Below are 14,850 nucleotides of genomic sequence, written 5' to 3'. Positions count from 1 at the left end.
ATCCTACTTTTCCTTTTCCCAGTAAATGCGTATTGTTTAAAATTTACTTAGCCTCCACAACATCCAAGAAAATCTGTTTTAAATGCCATAGAATTTAGAGATTAGAGGCTGCAATCAGATTAAACAGGGGGAATAATCTGGATCTTAGATATCACGTAAGAACTGACTTAGCAATGACAAAGTACACACATGTGTATCACAACACACCTTTTGTTAGCCATTAATTCTCAGCTGCATAAAAAGGTTGTTTGAATATTTTTCTTTATACTTTGAGACTACTTGTCAAGTTTTTAAACTTTGAACATGTGGATGATGATCATGAGATGTGTTCTACTACATAGGTTATTTTTATTTTGTCTCACCCAGACTATACATCTTGTTCAAACTTGAGCCACATTGTTTTTTTCCACTGTTATTAAAATTATCCTGATGAAATCAAATAGCATTGTAATCTCTTTTTATTTTTCTTAGAACTTCGTGTCAGTTCCTGCCTTTCAAAATATTCTAACGTGTCCCAACAAAATCTAATTCTCAAGTAGAAGCATACAGGCTTGAGTGGTTGAATAACCTTCTTTATGTCTATATTCTTTTGCAAAAATAAAAAAAAATATATCGTCCATGGTGTGTGTATCTGGGGAGAGTACAGGGCAGGAACATCTCCAATGAGTTTCTATAACTATAAGAGCATCACCCTTAATAAAAGAGAATTCTTCCATAGAATATTATTGCAACTTATTTCTTTAAAAAAAAAAAAGAATCTTTTCTCCATAGCATAGTGCTTCTAACAGGTTATTTCTTGTCATGAATCTTTAAAAAACAAAACAAAAAAACTGTAAACACAGGTTAACAAAATCCCAGAAGAAATTTTCAAAAGGTCTGCAAATTTCTTTTTTCCCTTCTATTCATTGGGTTATCCTAGTTATGCTGGTCTCTTCCTCACTTAGCCCTCAAACCAACTTGCCCATTTTTGCTTAAAATAAGTGCTCTTTCAAAAACAAATTCCCAGAAAGTTAACCATAATATGGGAGTTGGCAGGAGGAGCTGGGTTTATTACTTTCCCTTAGGCATGCTTTCTGATATCCTTTAAGCTTTGGCACCAGATTTTCCTTAGAACTACTTTGAGTATATTTTAAGTCCCGAGTGCTCAGGTGTGTGCTAAATGTTGATTTACAGTGTTAAGGCCTTACTGTCTCTTCAGGATTTGAAGAGTCTGCAGCATAAGGGAGTTTCGTGCCAAAAACAGAAAGCCTGGAAGTCAACTATAACAAGTATATATCCTATTTTATAAACCCACCTCTTATTAAATGCCAAAAGTTCCTCTCCTCCAAAGAGAACTTGGTGACATGATGGAGTTCAAGAGATACGATTTGTAGCATATGACAAAAGTGGATGTGCTACTGGCTGATGGAATGCCTCTGCTTTAATAGAATAATTTAGAATCTAAAGTGAATGCCTCATCTTCCAGTTTCTTAATGACCACAACTGAATGTGGGTGACTGGGTGACACCCAGAACTAAAACAGAGTAGTTACAGGAACAACAGATCAACAACAGTTGATCTAAAGTAATCATCAAAGTCCTGACATGACTGACTAATTCAGGTGTAGACAAAATCTATAGCTTTGGCTCTGAACCAGTTTCATGTAGCAGAACTTTGGGTTTATTCCCATTGCCAACGGACCCAGGGCAGATTGGATGGTTTAGAGAACTCCAAATCAGTCATTTGAATGCTGAGCCTGTCAGAGAGGGCCAAATCCTTTGGAGAGTTTATAAAACTCCACTCAAACTTGCCTTCTCTCACCACCACCACCACCACCACCACCGCCACCAACACCACCACCACCACCGCCACCAACACTACCACCACCACCCCTGCCCCCCCCCCCCCACTATTTACTGAGCAAGAGCAGAATTTGACCTAATTAGAAAAGCTCGGGACAAAGTCGGCCCAATGGAAGACTGGTTTAACACTTTCTTTGCTTAGGAGGCCACTGAAATTATCTTCTAATCAAAGTTCTCCTGTCTCACATGTAAGATTAAGCATTTAACAAATGCATTCTTTGAAAGCAGTGGTCACAGTGCTAGACTTGGTTCTGATCTCTTCAAACGCTCTGCACAACGAAGGGAAACCATCTTGAGGATTGCTGTGTTTTTTCTCATCCCGGAAGCTCTTGATAATCGAATTAAGTCTGCACTCAGCGGCACTCCCACATTTACCACCAATAAGAGACTGATCTGTCAAGGCAAGGGCTAGCAAACACAATGAATGTCATGATTTATGGGTCCAGTAAAAAAAAAAAAAAAAAGATACACCTGGTGATGGACGACATTTCCCATTTTCAATTGCAGAAGAAAATGTGAAATCTGAACAAGATGCGAAGAAAATAAAGGACAACCTGTCACAGGAACGGCCTCTCAACATTTCCTCATCTTTGTGATAAAGCAATAAACACGGGTATTTTGTACTCACTATATAATGCAAACCTGAAAGGGCATGTTTTCTCTTGAGATGAAACAAAGACACTCTTAGAATGAACAAGAAGCATTAGCCCTAATGAGGATTAGTTGAGAGGTGTGAATCAACAGCACAAGATTAGGAATGTTTGACGTGGTTTTTCTGAGTGTTAAAGGTGCAGTCCCCCTTTTTGAAGCTTTAAACCAGTAGCCAAGACATATCGTTTGCACTGTAAAACTTCTCTTACTTACCAAGAAATGTTTGTGTCTGCTATTGCATGGCAAGTTTTGGAGTCATCTTTGTGCTGGGACAGACATTCTTTATCTAAGTGTTTGAACAAGCTTCGATAATCGCCTGCCACATAGCATGATTTAAAGAGAGGGAATTATATAAATTGTATTGACATTGCTACTCTTAGTATAGCATCATTGTTTTCTTACCATGCATGGTATCAGCTAAAAGACCTATTTCAAATCAATAAAGGGAGTCCTGATGATGGGAAGTTGAATTATTAATAACAGTCTTCTGAACAACAATTCTTAAGGAATATCGGTGTGAGAGGGAATGATTAGACGGGATCAATTTAATTTTGGCATATCAAATTTTAGACATCCATGGAACAAGGCCCTACAAGAACTCCACAGATTTTTTCCCCCTCTTTGTTTAGTAAGCTTTTTGGGCTATTTGTGATTGAGCTCCAAAACTGAAAATGAAGGAGGCTACACCTTTGACTTCCAGGCTTGTGTGTTCATGAGCAACAAAGGGCAAAGAATGGAGATAGAGATCAAGACTGGGCAAGAGGAGACAGAGAGACAGAGGCGACAGGGACCAGCTAGCTTCCCAGCACAGACACCAATAGACAGGTAGCATTGACACTGTACCTAGAGAGGCTGCCCTCAGCGGCCAGGCCCTGGGAGTCATCGAGGACATTAGGTTCACTGCAGGAGGGGTAGGGAGATGAAGCATTTAGGGAAAGAAAATGCAAACAAAAGAAAAAGAAAAAAGGCATGCAACTTTCTGCTTCTAAGAACCAAAAATAAATAAAGTTAACAGAACAAGGAAGAAAAAAGGAGACAGTCAACCATTTCACTTTGTGCTGGGTTTGTCAAGACATAGGACTCAAGGCAATGGGGGAGGAGGGACTTCGGATGAATACAACTCGGAGGAGTCATCTGTTTACTGGTCAAGAGTTGGGGCTTAACATGAGCTCCAAATGGATACGTATGTGAGCTCTAAAATGTATTGCGGAATGAATCTGTACAAGATGAAACTATCACTCCTTTGGTAAAATTTGGCTGGCTGGTTATTTTTAACCTGTCTTATGTACCTGATGTTTCATTGACCAGGATACTGCTTCTTTCTTGTGTGTTGTGACATTATCACACGGAAACCACTTACCATGAATTACCACAACCAAACTCTTGGAACTGATGCCATTAAGAAAAGCAAAGAAAGAACCCAACTTCTACCACTAATTTTGCAATGAAAATGCAAGTAAACAAATGGAAGGAAAGTAACCCTGGAAAATCCACATGGAACTCCCATTTACCTCCTTACTCCATCCTCTATCAACTGAATTGTAAATGCCAAAAGAAGAAACCTGTCAGGTTGGTGAAAGAATAATTAAACCATTTATCAATTTATTGGGATGCAGCTGATTTGGGGAGTTGTGAACAGAAACTGGGTCATACTTTCTTTCTTTCCTCCAGTGCCTAGTATTGAGCTAAACACTCATGAGGCACTCAATAAATACTTGCTAACCTGGATGGAATTCAACCATTTAGGAAATTGAGTGCCTGTCCCCAAAGAATTATTTAACTAATTGTACACCGTCAAAATAACCTCTGTCCCTTGAAAGAGGCTCCCTTTCTCTAATGTACATAGACATTATTGCCTTCACTAGCTTTCCAAAGTATGACTTATGTGCAAAGGGTTTAATTAGATTATTTTTCTGGATGCCTAGTATATCTATAATAGAACATTTTCTCCCTGGAAATGAGTTAACCCCTTAATGGATATGTACAAAGGGAATTGATGGCCTGGTTATTTTTAGGTGAATAACAACAATAACAAAAAACCCTCTATTTTAAGTTTCTACAATTCCCTAATTTAAATAAAACCTTTAAATGAATTACCAGTAGTTTTATTTTATTCTTGATGGAAACTTGCACATTGCTAGCAATTAAAAATAGTTACCAATATTAACTGCTTGCATGACTTTGTATCTTTTTTGGGACATTTTTATAATTTGGCTCTGATTTTGTTCACACATTTTATTTATAAGACCTCCTTTTCAAAGGTAAATTACCAAATGGTAGGTAAAAAATCTCCTACAATGATAGTAACCCTTATATATTATCAATTTTTGTAATAAACAGTACATAAAACATTGCTTTCATTGCAAGTGTACAATTTATGTATTAATCATCTTTTATCATTTCCCGCTATTTTTTGATATTCGCCAAAGTTAGGCCTTCTGTTACAAATTTTATTTCATCTGTATAGTTTATGAACTATTTGCTAAAGGACTTCAGTACAGGGTAATTATTTCCACACATAAACTGATTCTATCTGAATGTTAGAATATGCCCTGATTTTCATTATTTTTCATGTATAAATTATACCACATTGAATATATAGGTATTAAAAATAAATAACAAACTAGAAAAAAAGATAATTCTTTGAAATAATTCAGTTCCTCAAGTAAAAATATCATTGGCTCTGAAATAATGTTTTGACCTTTATGTCAGATCATTTTCTATATATGTGACATTTTTTATGTATATTCCTATGGAGCAGAGAACGCCAAAGAAAATATTTTAAAGGGTGTACTCATGGAATAATAGAACTATAGATAGAGAAGTTACCTTAACAATGGTTTTAGCCAACCTCCTCGTTTCACAGAGGAGAAAACTATGGGCTCTACTTAAATGACCTACACAAGATCATACATAGTGGCACAGGCCCTTTTCTGCTTGGTTAAGCATCACTCCCTCCAACTAAATACTGATGACATACCAGAAGTCTAACCTTCACCAAATATATCAAGCTAATACTATATACTTGCCAGGTACTCATTATTAGCTTAGATAATGATATACCTGAAATACAAGAATGTCATTTGAAAGTAGCAGACCAGGTATCTATTTATGGAAAATTTTAAAGGAGAAACAATGCTTGGATTGGAAATTGAAATCCCTTCTACTAGCCTGGCTTAGAAAACTGTCAATTGTTGCCTGCACAACCCTAGTTGAAAAGTCTTTTGTTGAATGGTCTACTTAAAAACGTTAATTATTTGCTTCTCTTTTGGCCATTTTGGAATAACAAGTGAATTGTCAGAATTTCTACCTTCCCCCACATGAAGCGTATAAGACATCCATGGCTTTTTACCTTTGGCTGGGTAACATGCCCACCTCAGCCTGAGGTGTAGACATGCTAGGGACGTGGCTGGAGAACCTCCTCCTTCCAATGGTACTCAGGAGGTAAGCTTCTTGTTCACTTACCACACTGGGCATGCTTACAGAGTCATCTGAAAGGGGCAAAAGAATGGAGTGTTATAAAACTATGACATTGATCAGAAAACCCAAACCAAATTTGTACTTGGGTTCCATCCTTGGCTTGAATACAAAATTAGGGCAGTCTCTAAAGCTAAATTACCATTTGTCCCTTTGTACAGATTAAAAATGAAGACCTTTGGGGTCTTAAGAAACACCTTCCTTATTTGTATAAAAATGGAGACTGTAACAGCTTAGCCTCTAGGGTTATTGAACATTGTCACCTTGAGAATGTAAATAGAACAGCAAGTTTAAGAGACTGCTTACTCCATTTTGGTGAGGGATACAGCTGCAAGAAAACGTCATGTATGTATCTCATCTTTAAAACAAAGACCTTTGGTGTTTTAGATTTTAATCTGAATAAGGGATGAATAAAAATTCTTCATGTCCACCCATCTCGCACTCTCAAAGAGCCTTCATGAAATACATGTAAACTTCTTATCTATCTTTACAAGATTATTTGTGAAAGTCAAGGGGCAGCTGCAAATTAAAAACTTCAGAAAAGCTGGACTATATTTTTTAAAACATTCCAGGAATAGTTCAATAAGGAGCTTTGTTGTCGAATGAGTGAAATAACTTTCTTTAATATTCAAATACTATATTCAGTACATTTAATGATTTTTAGACTGCTGAGGGAAAGACTATTTCAGATATTTTTGGAAAAATATTTAAAAAACTATGGTTCAGAAATAAATGCTTATTTTAACCTAAATTTTAAGTTTTAGGCATTAACCTTGTTTTCTCCATAGATACAGAAATCAATGTATCCATATGAAAGTTAACTTTAGCACAATATTTGTGATAAGGTGACTTCGTTCTAAGTGAACTAATGTTTGTTGCTGAGCAGTAAACATATTTTGATTAACACAGGGTTTTGGTGAACTTTTGCTACCATTTAAGGTTATCTGGCGCCATTTATTTAAAATACCCCAAGTGGTCATATTTGTAACGAAACATTTCAAACCAAAAAGGTGAATATGAAAAGTTCTAGAAATTTTAATTTGTTATATAATGACTGACTTAAAGTTGATTCTTGTTATGGAATTAATGTTTTTAGGTGTGTTCACAGAGAAGCAAAAAGCAAACATGCCTTAAAAATCATGAGAAATGTGGTAGGGAAGATTAAGCTATTTCTACAAAGACTTTTCTCACATCCCATTGATTTTCCCCCCTTATTCAAACTGATTTAACACTTACTCCCTCAATATTTGTTTGGTGACTAATCAGGTGAATACCTTCCATTCACCCTTTTGTTAGGTGTTCTGTATAGAAAATGTTTGTCACCTCCTCTACAAGACCTCTAAGATCTTAGAGGGAGAAAACATATCTTTGTCATATTTTCTTGCTCCCCGTTTTATTCCTCTCAGGTCTTAATAGAGGTTTGATGACTGAATGGGAAAATGGTTTAAGTCAAAGCAGTCAACCCACTAGCTTTCGTATACCACCTCATATAAATTAATACACACCCACATCACAATCACACTACATTTGTTAGCAGCTCTGTTTTCATTGGGATGGTTGTGATGTCTGAGAGCAGAAATATTGACAAACAATTGCATAATTGTCAGTGTATAAGTGTTGGCATTTGGTTAAAGATTGGTTATATCTTCTCTACATTTTCCTCTAGCTCCTTTTTACTGGCTAGGTCAGGTACTTATCCCTAAGGTTACCTGCAAAATATAATTATCTCTACTAAAAATAGGTTGTATCATTTTCCTTCATTAAAAACAAACAAACAAACAAACAAAAAGCTATTGAGACTACCTCATGCATTAAAGAAAAATAGATATTACTTTAAGTTCTGAACTATTATTAGGACTTAATGGATATTCAAACTGCTTATCCTTGTCTCTGTCAGTTTGTTTTCTTGGTCAAAATAAGTCAGACAGAGAAAGACAAATACCATGATGATTTCACTTATATGTGGGACCTAAAAAACAAAATAAACAAGCAAACAAAACAGAAATAAACTCATAGCTACAGAGAACATTTTGATGGTTGACAGATGGGAAGAGTGAAAAAGGGAAGGGATTAAGACGTACAAATTGCCAGTTATAAAAACAATCAGAGGGATGTAAAATATAGCATAGGGAATATAGTCAATAGTACTGTAATACTACGTGTTGTGTCAGATGGGTATTAGACTTATCAGGGTGAGCACTTTGTAAGTTGTATAAATGTCTAATCACTATGTTGTACACCTGAAACTAATATAATATTGTATGTCAACTGTAATTGAAAAATTTAAAAAAAGATTTTTCAAGATTTCCCTAATATGACCAGGGTGATTTAGAAACAAGTATGTCCATTGGGTACAGGACAATATGATTATCTCTTTGTTATCTAATTAACCCTGAAACTAAATCTGGAAACACTACTGGTAAGTGTTTTGACAAAGGATTTTATTTCTTTCCCTTGCCTACACATCCAACTGTAGTAGGGTATTGAAATACTTTCATTCATCTTAGTTAATTAAAATTCTAACCTCAACTCTCATGTCTTCCATTTAATTTAGTTCAGAGTGGGGCTTTTTGTCTTGTTTTTTTTTTAGGTATGGAGGGTCTCTGAGTGAAGCTCTAGATTTTGTTTTCATTCTTAAGGCATTGGCAGCACATTTTGTTATAAATGTTCTATCGAATTTCATTAAAAAACTTGGAAAATAATCAATGCAACTTAAACAAAAACATTAAGTAATAGTGGTATTTAATGGGAACTTTCACCTTTTACTTAAAACCTACTCCCTCATTTTATAACCCCAAATCTTAAGCACATGCATTAGAAGCTCCTGGGTTGCTAGAAAGAGTCTTAACTCAAATTTGGGTTATATTCCCTCAAAACAACCTGCTGGTTCATGTTCTAGATAGCATAAGCCAACTGGTCTTTTCTGAGTCCCGATCATAAGCATTATTCACTTTTTCTTGCCCAATGGGATCACGTAAGTGCTAATCAGCTCTCTAAGCAAGACAGCTGGGAGAAAGGGGAATAAACACTTCCCTTAGTTACTTAAGCACAATTTAAGTGAGAGTTAGTGGAAAAGGCTGAATATACTGGGCGTGCCAGAAACATGTATACAAGTGGACGCTTTGGTCAACGTTGCTCAAGCAGTGGTTCGCCGTAATCAGAAGTGTCTGGATGCTGATGGTAACCACTTTGAGCACCACTTGTCATTGCAGATGTCAAACGTGACTTGTATTCATCTTTGATTATTGGTATATATTGAGTAGTCCAATTTTAATATAGTTTTCCTTTCTTAAAATGTGTATACATTTTTTTTTGGCACCCTCTGTATAAGAGCAAAGGAAATTTAGGGGTCTTTAAAAATTTACTTTTTGTCTGAGTTCCTTCCAAATGACCAAGGATATCAAGGAATTTATAGAATAGCAGGCAGTAGGAATCAGGGAATCAGTCACAATTCCATTTTAAATCCTTTTTATAAAATGGCCAGGGGATCAGAACTGAAAAAAGTTGGAAAGGCAGAAATCCTTCCCAAGTCCTCATTCGCATGGCCAAGCTGAGTCACACATGCGTCCCACCCTCTCCCCCTTGCCTGCTGGATTTTGTGGGATGACCTACTTTCCTCATCCTCCTCATCAGTCCGACTCAGGGTGTCCTGTGAAGCCTGCTGGGAGGGCTCACTGTCCTGCTCCCAGACCGTGCCAGTGCCCGTGTTGGAGCGGGACATGGTGGCCAGGCTCAGGCGGTACGCAGAGGTGGAAGTGCCAACGGTACTGATGGAGGTCTTCCCTTGGTAGGCTGGGGGGATTGAGAGAACAAAGGAAATCCATGGGAGGATCTTGAAAGAAAACAAGTGTTTGCTTCAAATGCCTCCTTGACCACTTGCATTTTTAAAGAAAGATCAGCTAAACGGGGTGTCCCAGATAAATGATCTTTAGGACAAAGTAGCAAATGGAAGTGAGAATGTTAAAAAAAAAAAAAAAAAGAAGATGAATTGGCCATTGGTATACTTATAAACTGAACAGTGGGAGCATGAGAGCTCTACCAGTGTAAAATGCTTTGGCATTGCTTCTTCTCTCAATGCTTTTCAATTTCATTTTCTAAGGCTGGTAGAATGAAAATCAATTTTGACATGAATTATAGCTTTCAAGTTGGCAGATTTTACTGAGAAATATACGCTGCATATAGAAGTAATAAACGCATTGTCTGATAGGAACCTCACCATCAAAATCAGAACACAAAATCAAAACTGTGCTCCCATTCTCCTTTTCTGAAAATCACAATTTATAAAATACCCCCTGGGTTCTATGTCAGATTATTTTATTATAAAGCAGAATATTTGAATGGTTCTGTGAAAATTGCCCCAAATTGTACGTGACAAAAGTTTTTCGTCTTTAATACATTGCAGGCAACAATAAAAGATAAAAGCCACACATATTATATTCTACTTATGGGTAATGACTGCCCTCTAATGGCAGATGGTAATTTAAATTCCTTTCTCAGTAATCTGTTAACGTAATCGTAAAAAGTAAAGGCATTCCCCAAAGAAAAGCTTGTCAATTATGTAAACCAAGTACCTCCTCATCTGCCAGTTCTGATTCAATCCCCTTTCCCTCCAATCTGAAAAGTTAAAGGCTTTATAATCAATCATACAGACCTGCTTTTAAGTCCCCTCACTGTTGTCACTGTCATGTGTGTAAGTTACTTCTCCTCTATTGAGTCTGTTTCCTCATTCTATAAATGGAATTTCAGTTACGCACCTTGCAGGTATTTGTGTGGATTAAATAAAATAACACCTATGAAATCAGCTACCATATAATAGGTGCTCAGTGAATGGGAGTCCTCTTTCTCCTTTTCAAAAAAAAAAAAAGTCAGGCAAGAATTTAAAATACTTTCTTTCCAGTTAAATATTCAAGAAAGAGCTTAACTATGGAAATGAAAATTGTAGAAGATGTTTAGAAAAGGAGTAAAATTAAACTCAGATGATACTCCCTTGATTTGTTTTGTTGTTGACAGTGATCACATGGTCTTAGGTACTTGAGTACTGGAATAGGTAACTTGCACATGGTTCCAAAAAGAGGGGTAACCTGGACAGGGGCATTCTCTGCAGGTGGTAAATACCATTGGTCAAACCAATTGAAAAAACCCAATGCACACTCACCTGATCCACTATGAACTGCCTCTTTTAGAATTTTTAGTTCACTGTTGAACTCGGCAATGAGGGAGCTCTTACACAGAGGGCGTGGAATGAAGCGCCGCTCCAGCTGGTCAGCAATATGCTGCCGGGCAGAAAGCTCTTCATGATTCTCTGCGGGTTGGGCCAGAAGCTGGAAGGAAGGCAGAGATTCTCAGGTCCTTAATTTTTCCATCTGTGAAATGGACTACTTATTGTACCTATGTCATAAGTGGTTGTGAGGATTACATAAGGTAATGCATATGACGTTTTCAGAAGAGTGCTTTATATAGGAAGTGCTTAATCAATACTTTGCTTTGAATCACTGCCCCAGGAAATCAGGGGCTGAAAAGAATTAAAGGATGGGTGAATACTGAGGGTCTCAGAGGAAAAAAAAAAAGTGCTTTAATTATCTTATCTTTTTCATGTTCATTTAAAATCAGATCTCAGTCATGCCACTGAAGAAAGAACGTTTTCCAGATCATTCCACTTGGTCCATCTTTTTGGGGGGGATGAGGGGAGGAGGTGAGTGGGGAGAAGGCAAAGTTCTATAAACTGGGAAGGTACTTCTAACATGAAATTTTATCCTCTAGGATATATTTTTGAGCTGTTTCCTCAGCAAGCTTGGTATTAACAGGTCCTATGAATTTGCTATAGTGAGTCCCATGAGCACTGCTGCAGTAATCCTGCCTTACTCTGGAGAGCAGCACGTTTGTGGGGCTTGTCACTTCTGGGAGAAGAAGTCCACAACACACCTTGCATTGGATGAAAGGGCGCAAGAGCACGAAGATGGGTATTCGGGTCCGCACAATGAAGTCCAGGAAGTCCCACAGGGCCAGGCCTCCCACCTTTCGCAGGGCCATTTCCTTCACCTGGAGGCTTAGCCAGTACCACTGGCTTCCCAGCTGCCTCTCAAAGCAGACGAGAATCACCTTCAGCGCTTCACACCAGGAAGAGAGGACAGTGAGCCTGCAGACTTGTACCTCGAGGAACCCAGCCCACGCCCAGCTGCCCACACCCTCAGCCCTTTATGCATCAGAACATTGTCTAAATTTCTAAACTCTCTCCATTGTTCCAAAAACTCACATGTACTCCTGAGCAAGCGTATTCTGAGAGTAAGACAAAAATTTGTGTGGTAAACATGTTTTGATTCTGATTAGGAGAATACAAATGCCTTTCTTAGGTACATTTAACTGCTATTTTGGAAAATGCAGAGCAAATCAGTTCATAGAATTGAAAGGAAATATGTTATAAACATGATGTGCGGCTAATATTTTGCTTTCCAAAATGTTTATCATGGTGGCTTTATGGTAATACCAGCATATCACTCACATCCTAAACTGCAACGTGGGTGTTTTAAAATATTGTTTTTCTTTTAAGCATAGAAATAATATAGTCTTGTTATTAAAAGTAAAATCAAACCATGCATAAATGTACAACTAAAAGAAAAGTGATTCCCTTTCCCAGCTCCCTATAGGCTCCCACCTAACCTGCTCCCCAGAGGTAATCAGTAGGTGTGTTTGAGTATATCCTTCCAGATAAAATAACTCCTTTCCACTTCCCCCCACACTCTTATTGCACATTATGTCTATTACTAAACCCTGTTAGGTTTCTTTTACAATATCTCTTTCTTCCCAGATTCTGGCAGCCCTGTCACAATCTACTTTTTTCTTTCTTTTTTTTTTTTTCCAGGAAGCAGATTTCTCAAACAGTGTATCACAGCAAACCAGAATATTGTAAAGATGTGATATCAAAGATTAGCAGGAGCTTCCTCTGCCCCCCCAGCCCTCCCCACAGAGTCTGCCACGGAGCAGTCAAGGGAACCTGGGCCTTATGGGTCCCGTCTTAAGGTCCATCTCAGCAACTAAAAGACACACACAAATCCAACTCCCTAAAGTCCTCAAGAGTCACACATGCCTTTAGTACTTAGGGCACTTCCAGGGGAAAACCATGCCACATGACACAGAAAGAAAGATGTTGTAAAACTCTTCTTTACCCATCTCCCTCCACAAAATATCACTTTTCTTAGCAATCACTCATCTCAATTCCTCTCCCTCAACTAAACAAACAAATGAGCAAAAAGCAACACTCCTCTTTCTCTACCCTGATCCTGGTGACATTTGTACTGTTATGTGCCCGTTAGCCTTCTCTGGGTTTCTGCCATCCTGCTTTCTACTTTCACCTCTAAAAGCACAACATACTCACAGGATAACAAAGGGCTCAAGAATAGGGACTCCGGTACCAGGTGGCTTGGATTTGAAATTTGGCTCTGCCACTCGTTAACTGTGTGACTAGGTAAGTGACTCAACTTTTCTGGGCCTTAGGCGCTTCACTCCGAAAATGAGAAGAACATTTACTTCTTAGAGTTGTTGTGAGGATTCAGTGTGATGATGATGTAAAGTATAGAAAACACCACTTAGTGCACAGTAATGCTCAAAATAAATGTAAAAATAAATGTAAAATAGAGGACCAGTAGCTTGGCTGACCAAAGAATCCGCCTTCATTAAAGAGGCAGAAAGTAGAGAGAAGTAAAAATAGTTACTTGTCTAGTGTTTTTTCCTATCCTTGTGTTATATGTGAAACCCTTTTTCTCCATTATCCTCTGTGCAACCCCAAACCTCACGCAAGGCTTTGTCCGAGAGTCTAGGCCCAGACAGACACTGTTACAAAAATAACCAAGTAATTTAGGCATCACAGATGTGAACGTACTTTGTTTTTTTGGCATATGTTTACTGAAAGAAACCAGACTCTTGCAAGGGGGATGCTTTTTACTCAAATGGCTTCTTGAAATACTTTTGTGATTGAGGTTTTTTAAAATATTTTTTGAGTCAAAGTGGAACATAAATAAGTACTATGTATCCCAGATCGGACAATTAAGTTCTCCAACTTTCCGCATGATGGAAAGTTCGCGGACTTAATTGTCAGACCTCGTATACATATACATACACATGCCTACATACATATACATATAATACATATATACATATATATATATATTATATATATATATATATATATATATATATATATATATATAGAGAGAGAGAGAGAGAGAGAGAGAGAGAGAGAGAGAGCGAGAGAGGAGAGAGAGAGAGTGGAGAGTGTACCCACCCAAGTATGCTGCTTGGCTGGTGGACTCTGCCAGCCCTTCCCTGCGCAAGTCTTTCCCTGCATCCCCGGGAGTGGAGCAGTGGGCGGGGGAGCTCTCCACCATGAAGTTCTTGCTCCTGGATGTGCTAATAATCCGCGGAGGCAACAGCACGTTAATGACCGTCTGTAGCAGCAGCTGCACCTCAGGCTGTTCCAGCCATGGGCTATCTGAGGGGCAGAGTTCAGAAAGGGGAAGTGGCAAGGAAACTAAGTCACGAGGCAGACTTTCCGCATCAGACACAGAAAAATCCAGCTCTCTTTCCAATTCCAAACTAGAACACTCTAGAAATGCAGGTGTTTTCCCCACCAAGCACAGCGCCTCCTATAGACAATAACGGTGTTTTCTCCATAGTCAGCACCCAAGCACTTGTGTTCTTAGCCACATCTCCTGCTGACCATTTCCATCTCCTTTGTTTTTTCTGCTCAGATACTCATAACGTACTGTCTTTACATTTGATATAAACTTTTCCTAAAAGAAAAATCCCCCAAGAAGGAAGAGTAATGAAAATATATTGGAATTTAATGGCAGTGGCAGGATTTATGTTAAACCCAGTGGCAGTAGGT

General features: G+C 38.0%; 1 protein-coding gene across 14 annotated transcripts in view; it reads right to left on the bottom strand.

Moving 5' to 3' along the window:
• UNC80 (unc-80 subunit of NALCN channel complex) overlaps nt 1-14,850 on the bottom strand; it is a 187,451-nt gene that overhangs the window by 8,933 nt on the left and 163,668 nt on the right. For 12 of the 14 annotated variants that reach the window (XM_019726978.3, XM_019726980.3, XM_019726989.3 and 9 more), the window contains 6 exons: nt 14,248-14,454; nt 11,892-12,076; nt 11,125-11,290; nt 9,582-9,761; nt 5,845-5,983; nt 3,336-3,392 (listed from right to left, as the gene is read on the bottom strand). In XM_019726978.3, coding sequence (XP_019582537.3) covers nt 3,336-3,392; nt 5,845-5,983; nt 9,582-9,761; nt 11,125-11,290; nt 11,892-12,076; nt 14,248-14,454 — 934 coding nt within the window. The remainder of the gene's footprint in view (nt 1-3,335; nt 3,393-5,844; nt 5,984-9,581; nt 9,762-11,124; nt 11,291-11,891; nt 12,077-14,247; nt 14,455-14,850) is intronic. The other 2 variants (XM_019726986.3, XM_019726992.3) reach the window with 1 other exon arrangement.

The sequence above is a fragment of the Rhinolophus sinicus genome, chromosome 17 (assembly GCF_057876585.1).
Source record: "Rhinolophus sinicus isolate RSI-liver-muscle chromosome 17, RSI-T2T, whole genome shotgun sequence".
Lineage (NCBI taxonomy): Eukaryota > Metazoa > Chordata > Mammalia > Chiroptera > Rhinolophidae > Rhinolophus > Rhinolophus sinicus.
Note: the sequence above shows the minus strand (reverse complement) of the source record. Positions and strands in the feature narration are given on the sequence as shown.